Below are 24,646 nucleotides of genomic sequence, written 5' to 3' on the forward strand. Positions count from 1 at the left end.
TTTAAATCTGCCTCTTTTGGTCAATACCTGCCTCACCTGATCTGACACTGAGGATCGAACCCAGGGCCTCACACAGGCTAGGCGGGCGCTCTACTGCTGAGCCCCAGCCCCAGCTCACCCAAAAAGCACATTCTTTTTTTTTTTTTTAAAGAGAGAGAGAGAGAGGAGAGAGAGAGAGAAATTTTTAATATTTATTTTTTAGTTATCAGCGGACACAACATCTTTGCTTGTATATGGTGCTGAGAATCGAACTCAGGCCGCACGCATGCCAGGCGAACGCGCTACCACTTGAGCCACATTCCCAGCCCAAAAAGCACATTCTTGATCATCTAATTTAGTAAAGGAATCAACTCACTCAACAAAATTGGAGTGTTATATTCTAGGCTACAACACATTTAATTCTCCTGTCCTTTCATAGGTGATTGTCATTCACATTTCAAATGAGATGAAGGACGGTGCCTAACTAATAAGCCAGGTAGAGGATCTGTGAGGTGTCAACTTGTGAGCCGGTTATGCCACACTTTCTGCACCCTTGGGAAGGCAGAAGAAAAGCAAGAAGCAGACTGCTCTCCTCTGCTCAGCATCCCAAGGCAAGGCCCTGGCACTAGTGGATACCAAGGGCACATTTGTCAAGTGGCTCACATCGGCCTGGGCCAGCAGCTGGCCTGAAGCTTCCCTGCGTTCCTCTTCCTCTCCAAGATTTCCCTGAGGCGTCTGACTTCCTGGCCAGGTATGATTTAGCTCTTTGACAAAGGATATCAGCTTCTCCTGCAGCAGGACACCCCCAGTCTCAAAGGCCAAGTAGTAACTGGGCCTGCCTTTAATTCCAGTGACTGAGGAGGCTGAGGCAGAAGGAGCACAAGTTTGAGGCCAGCTTCAGCAACTCAGCATTATCTCAAAATAAAAATGAACAAATAACAAATAAAAAACGGCCAGGTGCGGTGGCCCATGCCTGTAATCCTACTGGCTTGGAAGGCTGAGGCAGGAGGATCTCGAGTTCAAAGCTAGCCTCACCAAAAGTGAAGCACTAAGCAACTCAGTGAGACTCTATCTCTAAATAAAATACAAAAGGGGCTGGGGATGTGGCTCAAGCGGTAGCGCGCTCGCCTGGCATGCATGCGGCCCGGGTTCGATCCTCAGCACCACATACAAACAAAGATGTTGTGTCTGCCGAAAACTAAAAAATAAATATTAAAATTCTCTCTCTCTCTTAAAAATAAAATAAAATACAAAATAGGGGCTGGTGGGGTGTGGCTCAGTTGTGGAGTGCCCCTGAGTTCAATCCCCAATTACCCCCCCCCCCCCCGCCAAAATAAAAAATTATTATGACTGGGGATGTAAGTGGGTAGTAGAAAACTCCTAGTTCAAATCCCCAGTACTGGATAATATTATTTCATGAATGTTATTGACACACCCTTGCTCCACTCCCATGGGAAGGTTGATCATGTCCTGGCTTCCAGCTCTGCAGACCACTCAGAACCACATGGACACTGAGCGCCACAGCATGCACCCTTCTGGATCTAGCATTTTTTGCTCAATTATTTTGCTCATGAAAGTGTCTGTGCACTTTCCTTCCTATTGATCTCCTTGTGATGGGCATGTGGTAAATTCCAGTTTGGGGCTTACTGCGGTCTGAAAATGGCTTGTCACCCCAGAACCTCATTTTGAGGTGGTGTTCCCCACCCCCACCCAGTACTGGGGATTGAACTCAGGGCATTCTTACAACTAAACCGCGTCCCAGCCCTTTTTAATTTAAGACAAGTTCGTGCTAAATTGCCAAGGCTGGCCCCAGTCTCATGACCTCCTTGCCCAGCCTCCAGAGGAGCTGGCCAGCCTCCCAGCTCTCATGTTGAATTGTGATCCCAGCAATGAGTTATTAAGAGGACCGAAATTTAATCCACCTGTGGTATCTGGAGATGGGACCTTTGAGAGAGAAGGTTAGAAGAAGTCAGTGGAGAGGCCCCGGGATGGCATTAGCAGCTTTATTAGAAGAGGGAGATGCTAGATGACGCCCTGTGCCACCTTGGGACTCTGGAGAGTCTCTATCACTAAGAAGGCCTCGCCAGATGGTCTCCTCAACTTTGGAACTCCAGAACCTTAAGTCCAATAAACCTGTTTTAAAAATATTTTACCTGGTCCAGGAATAGTGGCTCACTCCTGTAATCCCAGTGACTCTGACTCCAGAGCCCAGTGACTCTTGACTCGGGAGGCTGAGGCTGGATGATTCAAGTTTGAGGTCAGCCTCAAGGATTTACTGAAGCCCTAAGCAACTTAGGGCTTATTTTGAGACCCTGTCTCAAAATAAAACACAAAGAAGGGCTGGGGATGTGGCTCAGTGGTAAAGTACCCCTGGGTTCAATATTTTTTCTTCTTTTTTTTTTTAACCCAGTCTGTTGTATTCTTTTACCAGTAACAGAAAGTGGACCAACTATGCACATCACCTAGGGAACAGAGGCAGGGCTGCCAAGTGCGCTTCCTGGACCACAGAGGATGCACTTAGTTAGCTACTGTAGGAACTTCCCAGCAGTGTTCCTAAGGGACCCTGACTCAGTGAAAAGCAGGCACCCAAGCAAACAAAAAGGAAATTAGGGAGAACCAAAGCTCTTCTTACAGTAGAAGCACAGAAGAAATGACACAAATGTATTCAGCAGAAGCACTGCTGAAACTACATGTGGAGTTTTTAACAGTTGGGGGTATGGGGTACTTTCTGCTAGTTCCGCCCAACCCCATACTGGGAATCAAACCCAGGGTGCTATACCCCTGAGCTACATCCCCAAACCTTTTATTTTGAGACAGATTGAGGTTAGGGTTAGCTTGCCAAATTGCCAAAGCTGGCCTCAAAATTACAATCCTCCTGCTTTAGTCTCCTGAGTCAGTGGGATTAGGGACACAGGCTACCATGCCTGGCCTCTTTCTGCTGTTCTTTTTTAATATTTATTTTTTAGTTATAGGTGGACACAATATCTTTATTTTATTTTTATGTGGTGCTGAGGATGGAACCCAGTGCCTCACGCATGCCAGGTGAGCACGTTACCGCTTGAGCCACATCCCCAGCCCCTCTCTTTCTGCTATTCTTGAATCGATTTTTTTTTTTGAGTTTAAAATTATTTTAAAATTCAAAATTGAAAAAAAAAATTGTATGATGATTACTAATCAGCAGAGCAGCTGGGGCTGTAACTCAGTGGTAGATCACTTGTTTAGAGTGTATAAACCTTGTGTTTAATTCCCAGCACCAAAGAGAGGTGGGAAGACAGGGAAAGGGGTGGAGGAGAACAAAGAAAGGGAGGAAGAAGGCAGAAGCTTTGTGAGGTAGGCCATTCAAGGGACAAAGGGCTTCTCAGAAAAAGCACAGTGGTAGAATGATGCACACCCTTTCTGTGTAAATTGACAAACACAGGTGTCCTTTTATAGGAGATCTATCTGCCAGGTGAATGCATCTCAGATTAAGAAACAGAACAGGGCTGGGGGTGTGGCTCAGTGGAAGAGCACCCGCCTAGCACAAGTGAGGCGCTGGGTTCGATTCTCAGCATCACATACAAATAAATAAATAAAATGGAGGTATTGTGTCCAACTACAACTAAAAAATATTTTTAAAAAGTAAAATAAATAAAATAAGGTATTGTGTTCAACTACAATTAAAAAAGAAAAAAACAAAAAAAGAAACAGCACACAACCAGAACTCCACCAACCCCACCCCATCCCCATCTGGGGGTAATACTGTCCTGCTCCGGGATCATCCCTGTCATTTGATACCTTCCCTTTATCCTTGTCCCCATCTCCTGGTTATCACTACCCCTGAGTGAGTGGTATATTCTACAGCCTGGGGGGTCTTGCAAGGAATCCAGGAGACTCTGGAAAATGGTTTGATTGGGAACAAGTGGGTGGATTGTCTGCCTCCTGCTTATGTAGCTGTCTGTGTTCTAGGCAGCTAGAGAAGATTCATAATTACCTGTCAATCCATCCCTCTTTTGTTCAGACAACCATGCAACTGGAATCCTTGAAACATTGTAAGATCGTAGATAACTCAAAGTAGTGGGCTGGTCATTACTCTTTGCTAGAGTGATAAAAAAGAATGTTGAAAAACTTGTATTTTGAAATTCTGAAAATACTAATGAGAAAACATGAGCCTTGTGGGACCAGGATGTAATTCAGGGCAAGTCTGTGTATACTCATTTCTTTTTGAGCATGAACAGAGTTTCTGATTTGTTTATTTACTGCAAAGAACAAAATGTTCTATTGTAGTAATCTGTTCTTTGCAAAGGCTTTATAATTAAATTCTGTGGAATGTGTAACCTTCGTGAGGTTAGATTTTGGCAAAGCTTGTCTTGTAGGATTGTATTAGGAAATTATATCATTAAGTTGTATGGAAAAATTAACCTACTCAAAAATGTTAATGAACAAACCCATTTGTTGATGATTCTCAGCTAACTTTGATTGCATGAATTTTGTTCTTTTATTTCCTTTGTTTAATATGAATATATAGGCTGATCAATGTGCTGGATTCTGTGGTCTTGAAAATTTATTGAAAACCAACCAACCCATATCTAACCATATGCAAAGTCTAGTGCTTCTGGAGCAGAGGCGGGGCTCTGTGAGGAGAGGTTCATCTCAAGTGTTTTGCTTTCATGCATCTGAAAAGACAAATGTGGGGCACAAAAACCAGGCCTCTAGAAGTCCTAGCCTTGACAGCGATGGGGCTCTCAAGCCTGGGGTGCACATACCAGCTGTTAAGATGTTGCCATTTCTGGGTGGTTTTGGTCAGTCTTCAGAGACTGCATGACCTGAACAAATAACTGTTTACACATGGAGTCTAGCTCACAAGAAAATAGGCTCAGGGTTGATGAAGAACTTTCTGCAGCCAGTATCTTCTATGCATGTATTGCCATTGAAGACCTTTGCTGCAAAGTGGGTAGTTAAAGACAATATTTGAGATTCTGGATTCTGCAGTCAAAAATCATCTCAACCTCATTTCATACTGATATTCATATCTTACAGCTTTGGAAGGTTTGGTTCTTCAAAACTAAGGTGATTTGGGGTTAGACTGTGGTTTCTTTACCCTGCTCGAGGCCAGAAGTACTCTATAAGTAAAAGGAGGGACCAGGAATCTTTCTCCAGTTACCAAGTGGAGAGTTATTCCTGCAAATAAACATCATCAAAGGCTCAAATAAGCTGGGAGATTTATCCTAGTGTATGCCTGTCATCCCAGCGTCTAGGGAGGCTAAGGCAAGGAGGATCACAAGTTCAAAGTCAGCCTTAGCAAATTAGCGAGGCCATAAGCAACTTAGCAAGTCCCTGTCTCTAAATAAAAATTAAAGGGCTGGGGATGAGGCTCAGTGGTTAAGCAGTGCCCCTGGGTTCAATCCCTGGTAAAAAACAACAACAACAACAAACTCAAATAAACATCTTCAAAGGTTCCGCAGTATTCAATGGTATTCAATGGTCACCACCAGCATACAGACAAGCCTTCTAGCAACAATTAATGATGATCCCTCCAGCCTCTCCACTTAGCTCTTCCTTCCCCCTTCTGTTCTTCCCTCTTTAGACTTGCTTTGTGCCTGCTGGGATTCTCCCTCCCCTCACTGCAACTCCAAAGGCTCACCTTTGGGGCAGACAAGGCCAGATTCCTGTCTCCTAAGCTTTAGGGTCAGTGGCCCCTGGGGAAACCAGAGGGCACTATGTCTGCTTAGGGGAGAGGCTGGGGTAATGGAGCCTGGGAGGTTGGAAACCTATGAAAGAGGCAGCTAGCAGTGGAGGTGAAGCAAGGTTGTCAGGAGGAGGCAGGAATGCTGTGTGCCAGGAGGCCAGGCCCAGTCCTGGGAAATGCACTGACAGACTGCCTGTCCTCCTAGCACTGGAATCCTCTCCCCCAGGCAGCTTCTGTTACTGCACCTGAAAATGCTCCCTGTTTTCATGGTAGCAATGGAGATTCCTGTGGGGCAAGTCACCAGGTATGTTGGGGGCTCATGTTTTTGTGAGCTGTCTTCGAGTCTAACCACTACACTGGCGGCCAGGAGGCTGGCGAGTGAAGCTGAGAGCTGACTACCTCACATTTGAGGACTGAGAGATTTTCATGAAGTATCCAGTACATTTCTAACATGTGCCTACTATATGTCAGGCTTTACAGCAGCTCTGGAGATGTACTGGTGAGCAAAACAGGCACAAACCCTGGCCTGCCTTCATAGAGTGGGAGGGGATATGCAATAAGTGAGAGGTGAGCAAATTTTACAGTGGGTGAGGTCAAAGGTGCTATGGAGGAAAAGAAAGCAGGAAGGAGAAAAGGGAAGTGGGGGTGCAGAGTGACAGGGAGGGTTAGTTTTATTGACGGTAGGAAAGATCTAGCTGAAAAGTGAACTTTGGGCCAAGACTTGAAGCAGGGAGGGACAGAACCATGTGGGATTCCCAGGGGAAGAAGCATTCCTGTGCAAGAGCAGTAAGTGCAAAGTCCCCAAGGCAACTGCATTCCAGATGTGCCTGGGGAACCTCACAGCCAGTGTGCCTGGAGCATAGCATGAGAGGGAGAAAAGCGGGAGAGGGGTCTGGGGAGTGAAAGGCCATATCATAGGGCTCTTTGTGGGGCCTGGGCTCACTTGGGAGCCATTGGTGAATTTTGAGAGAGGAGGGACTGAGCTGACCTAGGTTTCAACAGGCTCCCTGCAGCTGCCTTTTGAGAACAGATAGGAACAAGATAAAGGTAGAAGCAGAGTGATCTGTAGGAGGTTGTACTCAGGGTGGTGAGAAGCAGTTAGACACAGTCACACACACACTCTTTTTTTCTTTGCAGTGTTGGGGATGGAACTCAGGATCTTGCACTTGCTAGGGAAGGGCTCTACCATGAGTTACAGCTTCACCCTAGCCTCTTAGAGACATTTTGAAGGTAGCCGCATTGGAAGTATTATTGTTGGCTTGCATGTGTAAAATGGAGACAGCATTAAGATTTTCAAAGAGCTGGGCATGGTGATGCATGGCTATAGTCCCAGCAGTTTGGGAGGCTGAAGCAGAGGATCACAAGTTCGAGACCAGTCTCAGCAATTTAGTGAGGCCCTGAGCAACTGAGAGATGCTGTATCAAAAATGTAAAAAGACTGGGGGGATGTGGCTCAGTGGTAAAGTGCTCTGGGTTTAATCTTCAGTAAACACACACACACACACATACACACATAAAGTAGTGACAGGACTGGCTTTGAGGCTTGAGGGCCTAAACTAAGTGGAAATGCATGGGAAAAATTATTTTCATATAAATGCTTCATGTTGAGAGTTAGGCATCAAAGAGCTTCACAGGCACCCTCTGGAAATGCTCACAACCTGTGTATTCTAGCCATCTCATGAGCACCACAGATGGCTTAGCAGTGTCCACGACATAAAAACATTCCACAAATGTTATCTGTCAGTGTTCTCCTCACTTTAAAGATTATTCCTGGGCCATGGAGGTTGCTGAACTCTGCCATCTGAGCACAGACGTTCTGGACCCAGCCCCCACATTCCCCAGATGGTCTCCAACCACACTGTGCTCCTGGTGTTGTGAGAAGAATTTCAAAGTGAGAACTGGTAAGACTTGGGAGACAGATATGGGCTGATGCCTATGAGCCAGGAACAAACAGGGACAGACGCCAGTGACAGGGAGAGGCAGAATTTGGAGAGGGAGCAGATAAATGTGGAAACAATTTGCTGAGGGAGGCAGGGACAAGTCAGTAAGGGGACAGCTGGCTGGGACAGACTTAAAGGGGAGAAAAGATCCCAAGGGAAAGATGACACCCACAGCGGGTGGAAAGGGGCCTCAGGAATTAGAGACAAGATCTGCAAGTGACAAAGGGGCCAGGCCAGAGATCAGATGCCTCATGGTCCCTTCTCAGTTCTCTGTAAACCTGTCAGGAAGTTAACTAGGGGACTTATCCCAGGGGAACTCAGAGCAGGCTTTCAGTTCTGTTGAATGAAAGAAATGGTCGGAGTTTTCTGTGCACTCCGTTTCTCCCCATGTGTGGACTCCTGTTTGTGCTACAAAGGCTCCATAAGTAGGCTCAGTATCACATCTACTTCACGTCTCTAGAAGCTCTGCTGATGTGATGCAGAATCATCAGTGCCTCCTGAATAAACCTGAATTCAGCTAACATAAGGCCACATCAGCACATCATTAGACTTTGGTGGGGTTCTTTTTTTTTTTTTTTTGGTCTTTTTTGGAACTGGGGGTTCCAAAAAACCCAGGGCTTTGTGAATGCAAGGAAGATGCTTTGCCACTGAGCTACTTCCCAGCCTAGACTTTAATTATCTAATTTCTTTGTGAGGTCTGCACTGCTGGCATTGGATCCCAGGCCCTCACACATGCTGGGCAAGTGCTCTACCACTGAGCTACACCCTACCCTTTTTAGAGACATGGTATCTCTTGCTAAATTGCCCAGGTTGGCCCTGACCTTGTGATCCTGCCTCAGCCTCCAGAGTAGCTGGGATTACAGGCTTGTGCCACTTTGCCTGGCCTTACCCCATTCTTCAGTCTTTCACAATTGCCCTAATCCACATTTTTGCCTAAGTCCTCTTTCTGACCATCCTTGGAGGCAGACTGGTTTGTGCATCATTTTCCACATAAGCTTTTCACACTTCAACTTTGGGTCCTCTTTTGTGCTAATAGGAAGGCCTGTTTTTTTTGTTGTTGTTGCTAAGTTCTCCATTCTTAGGCAAATTCTTTCTAAAAACTTTCTAAACCTCAATTTCTTCATCCTTAAAATGAGAAGAACCAGAACTAAGAGTTGTTTGTGATACATGAGCTCATGTGCGTACTTATCACATGGATTTTCAAATTCCAGCTCTCCCAGGTACTGGCTGTGCAACCTTGTGTCAATCTCCTACTTTCCAGGTCTGGTTTCCCTCCTTTGTGAAACAGCAAGGGGAGAAAGACTTCTGTAGTGCTTGTGTTCTAAGGCAGGGCTGTCATACCCAGACTTCAGCTGGGGGCTGTTTACTAGCTATGTGCCCTCAGGCCTTTCTCAGTCTCACTGGGCTTCTACTGAAGTGAGCACTGTAGATAACCAAGAGCTACTTTCAGGACAAGTAAGTTTATTTTGGAGAGGAATTGCTGGCCAAAAGCTTAATCACAGTGTTTTTTCCTTGAAGATGTAACCCTATAGTGAAGAGGGATGACCATATTATAGCTTAACATCACCAGTTAAGATTTTCTGACCCTTGTTTACTAACTGGTTTTCTTCTTTTTTTTGAGGTGCTGGGGATTGAACCCACGGCCTTGTGCATGCAAGGCAGGTACTCTACCAACTGAACTATATCCCCAGTCCCTACCAACCAATTTTCTGATAATTTAGTTCTCTATGTAATTTCAAGTTACTTCCACTTACTCAAAAGCAAACTTTAGCATGCACACTTAGGACAGCTGCGACTCAAATGTATGAGAGTTACATACCTGAGTCCAGCCAGGTATGTAGGAGGGCACTTCTGGCAGGCACCCATTACCTAGTTGCTGGTGGACAGTGTGTTCCCCTTTCTTCTTCTTGGTAGGCCTATATGAGTCCTATCTGAGTCTCTGATACTTGGGAGTTGAATGGGGAGGTTATGCCTCTTTGAGTGTAATCCTGGATGAGCATTTGTGATAGGTGTCAGACTAAGCTGTAAAAGGACTATCAGGGCTCTTGCAAAGATTCATGCCATCATTTCTGATCTCACATTAACACAATGTTGCCTACTCCAGAATTATAACTCCAGACAATGACAGGCATTTGGGATATAAACTCCTGTAACATTTTTTTGGGAGGTTGCATTAGACCACACTGTCCCACAGGGACAGTTGTAAATTCATATAATCAACTTCTTCCAAGAAGTTGTACTTCTTAACAATTTAGCTACAGCTTGAATGCCCCATTGCAGTTGGTGGCACAACTTTAACCCACCAAACCCTAAGAGTTTTGCGATTATGCCCCCACTACAGGGGACTGAACCCAGGGCCTCTTGCATGCTAGGCAAGTGTGCTAACACTGAGCTGCACTCCTAAGCCCAGGACTCTTTTCTTTTTATTCCACCTCAATACTGCCATCTTTTCCTATCCTTATAACCACTATTCAGATGCTTCTGGCCATATCCCCACCTTTTTTTTTTTTTTTTAATTTTACAGACAGGGTCTCACTAAATTGCTGAGGCTGACTTTGAACTTACAATCCCCCTGCTTCAGCCTCTGGGATTACAGGCATGGGCCATTGGGACGACTAAAATGCTATTTGTCTTGTCCTGTTGTTGTTCATATGCCTATAATCCTTTCCCACAAATTGTAGTCTGGATGACCCAAACTTTCCCATTTCCTCTAGCTCAGGCAAGAACATGTCCCTTCTACCTTTGCCCCAAACCTTGTCGTTATTTTTCACATTTTCCCCAATATGCTAAAAAATCTTTGTAATGGCAAAATGTGGTCTTTCTTTTTTTTAACCCATGATTTGATTGTGTTTGCTGCATTAATTGAGCACCACCCTGAACATGTTTGGATTGTTAGAAAAAAACTCCAGCTACTTAATGTTAATAACACAAGTCAGCTGGGCATGGTTGCACTGGCCTGGAATCCCAGTTACTCAGTAGGCTGAGGCAGGAGGATCAAAGTTCCAGGCTTGTCTGGGCAATTTAGTGAGAACCAGTCTCAAAATAAAAAAAGGGATGGGGAAATAACTCAATGGTAGCTTATGCCTGAGTTCAATCCCCAGCATGGGGTTGTTAGCTCCAATATGGTGCCTACTGTGTGCTAGAAACTCTATCAACTCACAGGCCTATGCTCTTACGCCTATGATGTAAAGAAAAATACTAGCTACTGTTTACAGTTGAGGAAAATTGAGACCCAAAGATTCAGCGTCTTGCTCAAGGTACACAACTAAAAGTTAGTGGAACCAGGGAGCGGTCCAGGTGAGTCCAGGGTCTGATCCCAACCACATACTGTGCAGGTTCTCACCCTGAGCAGGAAAGAGAATGGTACTCACACTCACTGCTGTACTAATGACTAAAAGGGCACACTGAACGTGCTAAAGGCACGAATCCACGTAGGTCAGAAGCCCAGCACAATTAAGGGCTTTCCTGGCCCTTGTCCACCTCTCCGACCTCAAATCCTATCAGTGTCTTCCCAGAGGATACAAATGACCCTCCATCCCGTTTCCTGATCCTCCTCCTCGGAACGGGCTGCTGCTTGCACTGCCCTTCCCCCGTCCGGCCGTCCTTTGAGAATCCGGCTAAGTCATCGCCGCCCGGCCGCCTCCCCACGCGGACACCCTCCGCGGCGCGCTGCATCTTATTAACCTCCCCGCGGGATAGCAGGCGGGGGACTGCGGCTGGGTCTTATTGATTCTTCCTTTCTGCAGCGCCGCTCGTGGTGACGCAGACTGGGAGCTGTTTGCCACGCGCTGCGGCCAAGAGGGGCAGCGTTCGGGGACCCCGGTCGGGCAAAGCTTCGCGTCCTTCGAGCGACGGCTCTCTGGCGGAGGGCAGACACGCTGGCCTCGGGTGACCGCCCGTGACTCGTCCCTTCCGAGCGGCGACCAGCAGAGTGGGCGGCAGCGTCTGCCGCGCAGCCCCGCCCCTCCCGCGCCCCGCCCACGCCCGTCCGCCCGCAGCCCGACCTCCGCCCCCGGCTCCCGCCCTCCAGCAGTCGGGCCGCCGCCGCCGCCGCCGCCGCCGCCGCCGCCGCCGCACAAAGGCCGGCGCCGCCTCACCGCGCAGGGATCCGGGGCCACGCGCGCGCCCCGCCCGGCCCGGTCCAGGCCCCTGCCTGCCGCCCCCGCCCGCGCCCCCCAGCCGCAGGAAGCCACAAGAGGCGGGCGCGCTCCCTCGGCGCGGCCCCGAGGCTCGCGTCGCGTAGTCTCCGGAGGGACTACTTTGCGTCCCCGCGGCGGGGCTACTTCCTCCCCCGCGGAGGCGTCGGGCGCTGGCGGCGCGCACGGCATGGCGGCGGCGGCGCGCGCCTGAGGAGAGGGGACGCCGGCGCGGTGAGGCCTCGGCACGGCCTACACGCTTCGCTCGCCCGCTTGCTCCCCGCCCCGCGCCCGGCCATGGCGGAGCCCGCGCCCGCCCGACGTCCGGTGCCGCTCATCGAGTCGGGTAAGACGCGGCGCCGCACCCCCCGGGCCCCGCTCCCCGCGCCGCCCTGACCGACTCCCGTCTTCCCTCCGCAGAACTGTACTTCCTTATCGCTCGGTACCTATCGGCCGGCCCGTGCCGCAGAGCCGCCCAGGTGAGCGCGGGCAGCCGCGGGGGGCGGGGGGTGGCGGCGCGCCGGGCCCGCCACTGACGGTGCGTCTCTGCCGCAGGTGCTGGTGCAGGAGCTGGAGCAGTACCAGGTCGGTGCCGCCGTCCCCGCGCGTCCCGCCCCCGGCCCCGGGAGGGCCCCGCCCGCGCCCCCGCGGCCCCGCGCCGGAGCGGTGGTCACGCGGGCGCGTTTCGTGTCTTTCCAGCTGTTGCCGAAGAGGTTGGACTGGGAGGGCAACGAGCACAACAGGAGCTACGAGGAATTGGTGAGCACCGGACGTTTCCGCCCGCGTCCTCTGCGCCGCCCCTGCCCTCGCCCCGGCTCCCCGCGACGGGAGCGCTGGGCGTGCGGCCGTGACGGAGGGCCTGTCCCCGACCAGGGTTTGTTTTGCTTTGGAGGCGGCGGGGTTTGTTTTGGCAGGAAGCGGCCTCCGGGGGCGGTGGAGGGGGTGCCGCGAGCTCGGGGTTGGGCCGAGCCTCCAGGTGCGGCTGCCTTCGGGGGCGGCGTGCGCCCGCCAGCCACTCAGTGGGGCGCTCTCATCGCCTGCTACCTTGGCCCGGCGCGTAAGGCGAGCTCTGATTGGTCGCTGCTCCTCTGCCCCGCCCAGGTCTTCCGACCACTTGTTCCCTAGGAATAGAGTCCTTGGTCTCCGAAGGTGGCGAAAGGTTTCCTTGGAGGTTTTTTGTTTTTTTTTTTTTTTTCCTCTTTGCAGCGTGAGAAAAGTATTGCTGATGCGTGAATATTTCACTCCAATGCTATTGCTGTTCTGAACAGTACAATTTTTGAATGCCTTAGGAAGTTGATTTATTTAATTTTATAGTTGATCTCTCTGTGTATAAAAAACATAGGCTTTGAATTAGTAAATTTTTTATTTTTTAAGCAATGTTAACGTGAATACGTTTATACTTTATAAATTTTTTTTTTCTATTCTTAAGATATAATTAGGTTTTCTCCAGTCAGTAATGCAAGGATTCATTTGTCCTTGGTGGAATAAACATCTTCTTGGGAAATATTTTTGGAAATCTGTATATTGGGGTAAAACATATTTTTGGTTACCAGGACACGTTCAGTATCATGAGTAAGGAAAATAATGGGGGAAAAAGAAACGTCTCAATTTCTATCACGGTTCTAAGGTGGTGAAATCTTAACATTCTTGTATTAAAAGTAAAAGGGGGGACTGGGGTTGTGGCTCAGCGGTAGAGCCCTCCTCTAGCACTAGCAGGGCACTGAGTTCCAGCCTCAGCAACACATAAAAATAAATAAAAGTATTGTGTCCCACTACAACTAAAAATAAATAATAAAAAATAAAAAATGTAAAAGAATTAGCCAGGGGATTTGTTATATGCATGTATGAACAGTAAGTATTAAATGTATGTTTTATACATATATTATATATTTTGGGGGGTTGGAATTTGTAAAATGGCATTATCCGTGAAGCAGAAAAGCATTGTTGATATGACACTAGGGTCATGCTGTAACTATTGGGAAAATTACTTTTAAAAAACAGGTTTAAGTTTAAACAGAAACAAGTTTTTTTTTTTTTCCCAAAAAAAACAAAAAAACAAAAAACGCTTAAAACCCTCCTTGATGTAATTTTGTTTAAAATTGTTTAAAATGTCTATCTGGTTATGGAAGATTTCATCTCATCTGGGTGGTTTACTGATTAGAGGGTATCCTCTTCTTTTATCTCTGTCCCCCACTCACCAAGTGATGGACAGCATATCTCCTATGTACTTTAAAAATCAAATATATTAAATTTAATATAATTTAAATTAAAATTATAAAAAAATGTGTAGGTTGTAGATCTCTGAAGTCTTCATTCTTCTTTTTTTTTTTTTTTTTAAATAAATAATGCATGTTTATTTGGCTCACAGCCCTAGAGGCTGTGAAGTCCGAAACACAGGGGCTATAAGAAGTCTTCATTCTTTAATATTTTTATTTTTATTTTTTTTGGTACTGGGGATTGAACCCAGGGGTACTTAACCACTGAACCATATCCCCAGCTCTTTTTTGTGTTTAGACAGGGTCTTCATGGGTTGCTTAGAGCCTGGCTGAGTTGCTGAGGCTGTCTTGGAACTCTCATCCTCCTGCCTCAAGCCTCCCAAGCTGCTGGGATTATAGGCATGACTGCACCTGGCTCTTTAATATTTTTTTTTTTTTTAAATTAAGTAATTCAAATGTACCTAAATGAGAATGTAATGATCCCCTATATACCATTAACAGATTTGAATTTGTTGGCAATTTGCTGTTTACTTTGGTTTCTACTTGAGGTAGTCATTTTTAATATAAAGTGTTAATTAAATAAAAAAAAAATAGACTAGTGGGCTATGGTGGCACATTCCTGTAGTTTCAGTAACTTAGGAGACCGAGGCTGTAGGATTGAAAGTTTGAGGCCAGCCTGGGCAAACTTCTTAAAAGAGGTAGGGATGTTACTAGGTGGTAAGACGCACCTGAGGTTTAGTCTCTAGTAACAAAATAAATAAGCAAATAAATAAGAAACCCACCACCAGGTACCCTTTATCCAGCCTTAGTGATTAATCAAAAAATGTTGCATCTGCTAATCTCTGCCTCACCGTCACCGTGTTGTTTTTAAGCAGATTCCAGATAGCCATTCATTTTTTTTTTTGTTATTTTTTTGCAGTACTGGGGACTGAACCCAGGTCCTTAGCATGATAGGCAAGCCTACTGTTACTGAGTTACATCCCAGCCCTTTAAACATTTTAATTTTGACCCAGGGTCTTGCTAGCTCAGGCTAGCTTCAAACTTTCAATCCTTCTGCCTAAGTTTCTGGGTAGGTGGGATTAACAGGCATGTGCCACTGTGTCTGGCTTCAGATAGCCATTTATTTCATTGGTTAATATGCTGGAGTATTTTAAAGCAAATTGTTTGGACTGCATCTCTGTAAAGGCCTATTCAGTGGTAGAGCATGTACTTAGCATGCACAGTACAAGACACTGGATTGGATCTCTAGGACCACAATGAAAAAAGGCTCCTTTCTTTTTTGAACTGTGGATGGAACCCAGGGACACTTAACTAATGAGCCACATCCCCAGCCCTTTTTATTTCAGATAGGATATCCCTAAGTTTCTTAGGGCCTCCTCAGCCTCCTGAATTGCTGGGATTATAGATGTGCTCCACCACATCTGGCTTCCCCAAGTGTCTTTATGTTTAGTTCAAATTCAGGTCCATGCCAGGTGTGAGGCACTCCTGAAATCTCAGTGTCTCTGGAGCCTGAAATGGAAGGATCACAAGTTCAAGGCAAACTTTAGAAGTTCAGCAAGGCCCTAAACAACTTAGGAAGACCTTGTCTCAAAAAAATACAAAGGGCTTGGGATGTGGCTCAATGTTTAAGTGCCCTTGGGTTCAGTCCCCAGTACAGGGGGGAAAAATGGCATTGATTATATAAAATTATGAATCATCATTTTCCTACGCTATTACTGAAGAGACAGATATTTGCCTTATTCTGGATATGTCATTGTTTCTTCTTGAAGTTATTCCATTTTCTCAATGGTTCTCAATTTTGGTTAGAGTTATCTGGGAGCTTTGTATGTTCCAGATGTCCAAAGTGGGCTGCAAACCAGTTAAATCAGTCTTTATGGTGGGACTGGGCATCAGTTTTTTCCCCATGGTGAAATGCAAGAAAAAAACCCCAAACTTTTAATGGAGGATATAGCTAGCTGTATTGGAAAGGCACAGTGAAATCTAGTGTTTTAATCTTGTCTTTCTGAGTGTTAGTGACATTTTTGATTTAAAGAGAGGAAGATCATGCACCAGTTGCTCTTAAAAAAAAAAAAAATTTTTTTTTTTTTTTTGGTTCTGGGGTTTGAATCCAGAGGCATGTAACCACTGAGCTTCCTCCCCAGCTCTTTTTATTTTATTTCTTTATTTTGAGAGCAGATCTCACCAAGTTGCTCAGGGCCTTGCTAAGTTGCCGAGGCTGGCTTTGATCTTGGGATCTTCCTAAGTGTCCCAACTTGTTGAAATTATAGGTGTATACCGCCACTGTGCCTGGCTTTGATTGACAGATTCTTAAGCCTGTGATTTTTTTTTGATTCTGTTGGAATTACTTTTCTGGCTCCACTCATCTCCTGTTCCTGTGTGCTGTGCTGATTACTTGCAGCAGTGTTTGGGAGGTTAGGTACTGACATTTGAAGCACAAAGTGCTAATTACTATTAAGAAGCTTCTGAGGTCTACCTGGTTTTGATACTTTTCAGTTTTGTGTTGGTATATCTGCCAGGAGGTGGGGAACATGAGTCCGATTGGGAAATCAAAGGTATTTTATCAAGCTCTTGTTGTCACCAGGGCTGATGAATAAAAACTTTTATATTGAGTCCAGGATTATTTTATATTTGGATTAATGATGAAGAACAAAAAGTGACAAAAGTGATCTCAAAAGTGCTTTTTTTTTTTAAGTGGTGCTGGGGATTGAACCCAGGCTCTTGTGCATGTAAGGCAAGCACTCTACCAACTGAGCTAAATCCTCAGCCCTAAAAAGTGATGTTTACCAATAGTTCGATACAGGGTTATAACTATGGTATAGATCTATAATTATGTGTTTGAGATTTTCTTTAGAGCAGTGTTTCTCAGTTTGAAACATGGAGCGTGTTGATGTTGCAGTGCCTTGGAAGTGCTGCTGACATTAGTGGATGGGGGCTGAGGACACTTAGGTCTGCATGTGTGGGTTAGTCCTGCACGGTGATGTTTTCTCAATTTTCAATTTTTGAAAAGTTGGACCAGTTGTGATTAATGTCTTTAATCTTTAATATTGTATAATATTCTACTTTGAAAAATTAACACTTATTTGGCATTAAATAGGATTTGAAAAAAGATCTGGTTTTATGGCCCGTTGTTACTGATTATTTGCGGTGGATCTCTTTAAAGGTCCAGCCCTTAGTCATTCCTTGAATGCTGGTGATGTTATGATTGAGATCCCTTAGGGATGCACCATTAAATTTTATGCCAGTTGCATTCATATCAGGTAACATTGTACATACATGAGTTAAAATTACATACTTTACTGTTTTTGTGGTTTATTTTTCTTATGTATAATTAACATAAAATGCACATGAACTAAAATTTTAGAGTGTCCAAATTGATAAATACTGGCATATGTTACAGCCATGAACCCATCACAGTAGTGAAGATGGTGAGCATGTCTCACTTCCAGAACTCTCCTTTCACTCCTTGGAAATTCCTCCCTGTCCTCTGGCACTACCTCGTCATCCAGCCTTTTGATACGTCCTCTGTGACTATATGTAGTTTGTATTTTCTAGAAGTTAATGTAAGTGAAATTATGCAGTTATATATTTGTTTCCTGGCTTTCAAGATAGAACACAACAGATGAATTTTTGAACTATCAGTTCATTTCTTTTTATTGCCTAACTGTATTCTATTGTACAGATACATCACAGTGTATTATTCATTTATTCATCAGTTAGTGGACATTTTTGTTGTATTCTTTTTTTCTATTGGAGAGAAAGCTGCTAACATTAATACGCAAACCTTTTCGTGTCTGTGAGTTTTTTTTTTCCCCGATGCTTAAATACCTAGGAGTGGAACTTAGCTTGGTATCACATACCTGTAATCCTAGGAACCCTGGAGGCTGAGGCAGGAGGATCTCAAGTTCAAGCCCAGACTCAGAAATCTAGTGGGACTCTAAGCAGCTTAGCAAGACCCTGTTTCAAAATAAAAAAGGACAGGGGATATATCTCAGTGATAAAGTGCCCTTGGACTCAACCCCCAGTATTAAAAAAAAAAAAAAAAATCAAGTCTAGAAATGAAATAGCTGGATTATACGACAGGGGTGTATGTGTACTTTTTTTTTTTTTGGGCGGGGATACTGAGGATTGAACACGAGGATTTTACCTTAGAGGTACATCCCCAGTCTTTATTTTTATTTTTATTTAAATTTAAGTTACCTACATTGGCCTCAGACTGGATGTGTTCTTGCCTCAATCTCCTGAGTGGCTGAGATTACAGGTGTATGTCCCTGTGCTCAGCTTATGTGTAATTTTTTTTTCAATCTTATTTTTTTTTTGGTGGGGTTCTTTTTTTTTTTTTTATCTTTTTTGGAACTGGGGGTTGAACCCAGGGCTTTGCGAATGCAAGGCAGATGCTTTGCCACTGAGCTGCATCCCAGCCCTTATGTGTAATTTTTAAAGAAACTGTTAAACTATTTTCAAAATTTGTGGTAGTGTATATTTCCATCAGCAGTTTCTCCACATTCTTGCAACGTTTGGGCTGGTCAGTCCTTTTCATTTTAGCCATCCTCACAGGTGTGTGGTAGTATCTCCTTAAAATCTTAATGTGTATTTTACTAAATAATGTCAGTCACCTTCACATGTTGATTTGCTATTTGTTTTACCTTATTTGGTGACATGTCTGTTCAAACTTTTTACTCTATTTAAAATGGGTTGTTACTGTTGAATTTTGAATGTCGAGTATTGTTGAGTTGAATATTGTTGGGAATTCTTTTTGAGTTCTTTATTCTGGATATAGGTCCATGGTGAGATACATGCTTTGCAAATATTTTCCTTCAGCCTTTAGCAGTCAACATTACTTTTGAAGAAAGGAAGATGTTTTGATGAAATCTGTTTATCATTTTTGTTATTTATGGTTTGTGCTTTTTAGGTGTCACATTAGAAATCATTAACTGGGCACAGTGGCACGCCTGTAAGCCCAGCAGCTTTGGAGGCTGAGGCAGAAGGATGGCAAGTTCAAAGTCAACCATTAGCAAATTAGCAAGGCACTCGGCAACTCAGTGAGACCCTCCTGTCTCTAAATAAAATACAAAATAGGCCTGGGGATGTGGCTCAGTGGCTGAGTGCCCCTGGGTTCAATCCCTGGTTTAAAAAAAAAAAAAAAAAATCAGTGGTCTAAGTATACATACGTCTTGTTTTGGACAATTTGTTCCATTGATGTCTTTATCTATATACCAAGAATATCAGACTGTTTTGATTTCTGTGGTTTTATAACAAGCCTTGGAAGCCAATGTTGTTAGCACTGCCACTTTGTTCTTTTTCAAAGCTGCTTTGGATTTTTTATGTTATTTTCATACAGATTTAAGAATAATACTGTTGATTTCTATAAAAAAAAATTCTTGCTTGAATTTTGGTTGGGATTGGTTTGAATCGGTAGTTTAGTTTGTTTTCAGCTGTCTTATTTCTCCCAGCATGTTTTGTAGTTTTCAGTGTTTCATATGTGTTGTCAAATTTATCCCTAAACATTTATTGTTTTTTTGGTATTATTTAATGTTATTAAAACTTAACTTTCCAACCAGGTCTTGTCCAATAAGCATGTGGCTCCTGATCATCTGTTGCAAATCTGCCAGCGCATCGGCCCTATGTTGGATAAAGAAATTCCACCCAGTATTTCAAGAGTCACTTCTTTACTTGGTGCAGGAAGGCAGTCTTTGCTACGTACAGCAAAAGGTACCTTAATTTGAAGAAGTGTTCTGCTTTGTATTAATAGCTTAATAATTACTATAATTGTGACGTAATGTAAGTATTGTGGAAGAAAGGTGATATGTAACTAAATCATGCTGTGGACTATAAAATTCTCTGCATTTAGCATAGAACATTGAATCCTATTACCTAAGTGTTTAATGGGTTTTTCTGCATTTAAAAAATTGCTCAAGATACAGATGTTAAGCTAAAAAGCTTGAATTTATTATGAGATGTGTTTGAGGTTTTATCAATGTGAGTTCTTAATTTTTTCATTTTGTAGCTCACTCGTAACTTATTGATTGTAATTATATGTGTCTAATAAACTCTTAAAATGCTAGAAGTATTTCCTTTGCTATTTAGATTCCGAGAGCCCTTTGTTACCAGGGGAAGTGATTTTCTAAGGTTGGTAGCGGTTTGAAAACAAGCACCAAAAATGTAAAATTGCATGGTTCTTTTTTTTACAGTATTTTTTTGGCAAATTATGTGCTAGTAAAATGTTTGAAATTGCTATTTTCCTGTTAGCTTGGTACAAATGACTTAGACTTAAGTATATGTATGTGATACGATCTATGTATAATGTGGCTAAACTGCTAAGGGGCAAGATGGTTGGTTCCTCCCATCCTAAGGCTCCTCCCTTGACTCTCTAAGAGCAGTCGCTGGGATGCTCCCTCTTTAGAGGCACCATGAGGATAAAGCTTGACTGAGGAAGAACAGCCTCCCTCTTGGTTCGCTGCCAGACTGGTTTGTCCAGGTAGCTGTTTCCTAGTGCTGTGTAGCCATGCCACATGTTGGCTCTAATCAGGAAACTGTTGGTATTCTTCCTTTTCTGTGTTCCTATTCACTTGTAATTGCTCTGTTGTAGGCAGTTACTCAGTAGTTACTGGGGCAGCATGTTTTCCTCTGTTTTCTGTGTCAAGCTCAATGTTGTTCTGTGATGAGCACTGTTTTAGAATTGGCAGACCTTGGAAGAGACTTGGTCAAGTGCATAGGGTAGGGCCCTGTTTCTCTATTGTTTTGTACTGGTGCCATGAGAGGATGCCTGGTAACTGCTCTTTGGTCATGATAGTGGTAATGGATCCATTCATGTAAAACTCTATATGCCTGTTAGTTTGGGGCACCCGAGGCTCATGGAGGTTAAGTATGCTGCCATCCCTCCCTTGTCTTTGAGTTGTGAGGTAGCTAAACTTCAGCACAGCAGACTGCCCATGACTTGTGTTCTGCTGCTGTCTCCTAGGAGGAAAGACATTTTTTTCTTCAGTTCTTTTCTTGTAGGTCAGGGAGGGATGGGGCTTTTTGAGTTAATGTTCAGACTCACAGATCCTACTTATATGCCCTTCTGTAAAGGATTATCTGTGATCCTAAAATAAAGGGAAAGCTATTTAAGTTGTCAATACTTCCTAAAGAGACCAAAGTCATGGCAGTATTGGCCAAATTAATTTTAAGACTAAACAAGTCAAGGATTTTTATATGTGAAAGAAATTAAAATTTTTCTCAATTTTCAATTTTTGAAAAGTTGGACCAGTTGTGATTAAGGTCTTTAATATTGTATTGTATAATTCTACATTGAAAAATTGACACTTATTTGGCATTAAATGGGACTTGAAAAAAGATCTGGTTTTATGGCCCGTTGTTACTAATCATTTGTGGTGGATCTCTTTAAAGGTCCTGAAATCTTTGAGCCTCAGTTACCTCACTTGTAAATTGGCGAAAATACCTACCTCACAGGGTTGTTGTGAGGGTTTAATGAGATAATGTATGTGGAAAGCACTTTGTGAACTGTAAAGTGCTACACAAATGTTAGTTGTTGTTGCTGCTGTATCTGAGATGTCCTAAGTTTTTTTTTTTTTTTTTTTTTTTTCCCCTTCAGAAATAGTCTAATAAACCTCCAGGGCTTTTCTGTTAAAGTATATTATAGTTGGTAAAACTTTGAATAAACAGTTTATTACAATATACGTAAGTATTCTATAAAATCTTTCTTGGGGTTAACTTTCAAGATTTTATGTGTATCTAAAATTCATTTTAAAGACTGCAGGCACACAGTGTGGAAGGGCTCTGCCTTTGCTGCTCTTCATAGAGGAAGACCTCCTGAAATGCCCGTGAACTACGGCTCTCCTCCAAATCTTGGTAAGTGAGGTGGGCCTTGGTGATGCCTAAAGTTCTTTTAATTTCTTGATAAAATTTGTAAATGTCAAATTTAAAAAGGAAATACTGGCAGGGTTGTTTTTTAAGTAGTAATACATATCAAATTTCAAACTACTGTTTTCTTAAAATAATTAATAAAATTAATGAAAACAATCATTATATTAAGAAGTCTGAGCTGGGCAAGGTGGTGCACATCTATAATCCCAGCAGCTTGGTAGGCTGAGGCAGGAGGTTCCCAAGTGCAAAGTCAGCCTCAGCAATTTAGCCCTAAGCAACTCAGTGAGACCTTGTCTCTAAATAAAATATAAAAAAGGGCTGGGGATGTGGCTCAGTGGTTAAGTGCCCTTGGGTTCGACCCTTGGTACTGGGGGCGGGTGGGGAACAAAAACGCCTGCATTAGTGATTATGGTAGAACAGAATTGGAAAGAAATTTGTGTCCTTAGGATTTCCCAAACAAATTTATTTAGTTTTTCACAAAAATATTTGCTTTCCTCTTAACCATTTTCATTGTTTTTATTTCCTAGTGGAGATACATCGAGGAAAACAGCTCACAGGGTGTTCCACTTTTAGCACAGCATTTCCAGGAGCTATGTATCAGCATATAAAAATGCACAGAAGGATTCTCGGACATCTATCTGCTGTTTACTGTGTAGCATTTGATAGGACAGGACATAGAATCTTTACAGTGAGTTAACATTTTCTACTAAATTGGGTACTGCCTGCAGCACTTTAGTGTGCTTCAGCATCATTTAGGAAATCTTATAAAATTTGTAGATTCTTTATTTCCAATCTTCAGAGATTTCAACCAAGTAGGTCTGGGCCCATGAATTTGTATTTTAAATAAGTACCTCAAGTGATTTATCGACAAATAGTCCTATGTGCTGTTTTGAGAGATAATGACTTAGAGCAGTGGTTCTTAAGCATGATCATTAAGGATGGTTGAAATTTATGCCTGTGTAGGCTGGTATAGTGGCCTGTAATCCCTGCTGCTTGGGAGGCTGAGGCAGAAGGATTGCAAATTCAAAGCCAGTTTCAGCAATTTATTGGGTGTGGCTGTAAGCAATTTAGTGAGATCCTGTTTCTGAATTAAAAAAAAATGTGAACAAATGAACAAAAACAGGCTGGGGATGTGGTTCAGTGCCCCTTGGTTCAATCTCTAGTACCCCCCCTGCACCCCCCCCCAAAAAAAACAAATACACATCTAATACTGTAGTTCATTTTGAACTTATTGAATTGTCACTCTGTACTTAATCTAAATGTAAATTAACCCCAAATCCAGGAACAAATCTCCAAGTTGTTAGAAATATTCATACATTGATTAACTGTTAATTCTGGAAAATGGATTGATTATAGATAGCATTTCTGAGTTCAAGTAGTTATTGAAAAGCTGTACAGAAATATTTGGAATTTAACATTTTTAATGTTTTTAAGGGAAGATTAGAATGGGTGAGAAGCTTAACTTAATTGCAGGTGTGAGATTCAGAGTACATAATCATTGTGTGATGAATGATGGATGCTGGATGGTATTGTGTATTTGAGACTTTGTTGTTTGGTTATTTGAAATAAGGATGCTTTTCCCACTTTTTGGGGGGTGGTGGTGGCGGAATTGTCACTTAGTCTTGTTCAAGCTAAGAAGTCTAGATCTGTCTTAACATTTATTGTCTTATTTAACTTGGTGAGCTGATCTAATACGTAGCCATTGTTAACCAATACAGTTGAGAAGGAACTTCTAGTTGGGTGTATTAGTTGGTAGAGAATTTTGGGGTAAGTAGTATTTATAATGTGATCTGACTCATAGAAATGATAAGTTCACAGTATCTTTAGGCTTTTCCTTCGAAGAAAAATACATTTCCTTATGTGTTTTGACTGTAAGAACCATGATGGAGTATTCTACAATTGGAAGGGAGGAAGAGTCAGATATTTGATTTGTGCAGTATGTAAAAAGTACTCTAATAAATGATTCAGAAGATTTGCTGAACTGATATATGTGTTTGGTGTATTTTTTCTTAGGGTTCAGATGATTGTTTGGTAAAGATTTGGTCAACACATAATGGCCGCCTGTTATCCACATTAAGAGGTCATTCTGCAGAAATTTCAGATATGGCAGTGAACTATGAGAACACTATGATTGCTGCAGGGAGCTGTGATAAAATCATCAGAGTGTGGTGCTTGAGAACCTGTGCTCCTGTTGCAGTGCTCCAAGGACACACAGGATCAATTACATCTTTACAGGTAAACTAACTCCCTGAACATGTGGATGTTACCGCCTTTACCTTCAAAACTCTTTCTCTTTGGAATAGAAAAATATGAAGGTGCTTAGTGATTATATGGTGTGTGGTTTTTTTTTTTTTTTTTTTTTTTTTTTTTGGTGGTGCTGCGGTTTAAACCCGGGGCCTTGTGCATTTGAGGCAAGCACTCTTCCAACTGAGCTATATCCCCAGCTCCATGGTGTGTTTTAAAGTTAGGTAATTAAGAGAAAATTATCATTTTTACTTCAACTAATCATGGAAGGAGTAAGATAAAAATCAAGTGTAGCAGAACTGTATCAGAAAGCTTCATGGGTGACTTATTGCCTCTTTGAACCTGGTTATTGATCTGGATGAATGTCAATTAAAAACTGATATACAATGAATCAAAATGCATTCTGCTGTCATATATACGTAATTAAAAAAAAAAAAAAAAAAAAAAAAAAAGGATGGATTCTCTGGTTTTGGCAGTACTGGGAATTGAACCCATGGCCTAAAAGGGATGTTGGGCAAATGCTCTACCATTGAGCTGCATCCCCTGCCCTCTTTATTTTTTATTTTATTTTCAGTACTGGAGATGGAATCCAGGGGATTTTTAC

At 43.3% G+C, this 24,646-nt stretch overlaps 1 protein-coding gene across 3 annotated transcripts in view; it reads left to right on the forward strand.

Annotated features, from left to right (window-relative positions):
• The first annotated feature begins 11,819 nt into the window (after positions 1 to 11,819).
• The window catches only part of Brwd1 (bromodomain and WD repeat domain containing 1), a 120,724-nt gene continuing 107,897 nt past the window's right edge, over positions 11,820 to 24,646 (forward strand). For 2 of the 3 annotated variants that reach the window (XM_076868092.2, XM_076868093.2), the window contains exons 1-7: positions 11,845 to 12,065; positions 12,140 to 12,198; positions 12,275 to 12,478; positions 19,494 to 19,644; positions 21,685 to 21,783; positions 22,326 to 22,486; positions 23,812 to 24,033. In XM_076868092.2, coding sequence (XP_076724207.2) covers positions 12,017 to 12,065; positions 12,140 to 12,198; positions 12,275 to 12,478; positions 19,494 to 19,644; positions 21,685 to 21,783; positions 22,326 to 22,486; positions 23,812 to 24,033 — 945 coding nt within the window. In that variant the 5' untranslated portion in view covers positions 11,845 to 12,016. Of the gene's footprint in view, positions 12,066 to 12,139; positions 12,199 to 12,274; positions 12,479 to 19,493; positions 19,645 to 21,684; positions 21,784 to 22,325; positions 22,487 to 23,811; positions 24,034 to 24,646 lie in introns of all 3 variants that reach the window. The other variant, XM_076868094.2, reaches the window with a different exon arrangement.

This window comes from Callospermophilus lateralis, chromosome 10 (assembly GCF_048772815.1).
Source record: "Callospermophilus lateralis isolate mCalLat2 chromosome 10, mCalLat2.hap1, whole genome shotgun sequence".
In the NCBI taxonomy this organism is placed as follows: domain Eukaryota; kingdom Metazoa; phylum Chordata; class Mammalia; order Rodentia; family Sciuridae; genus Callospermophilus; species Callospermophilus lateralis.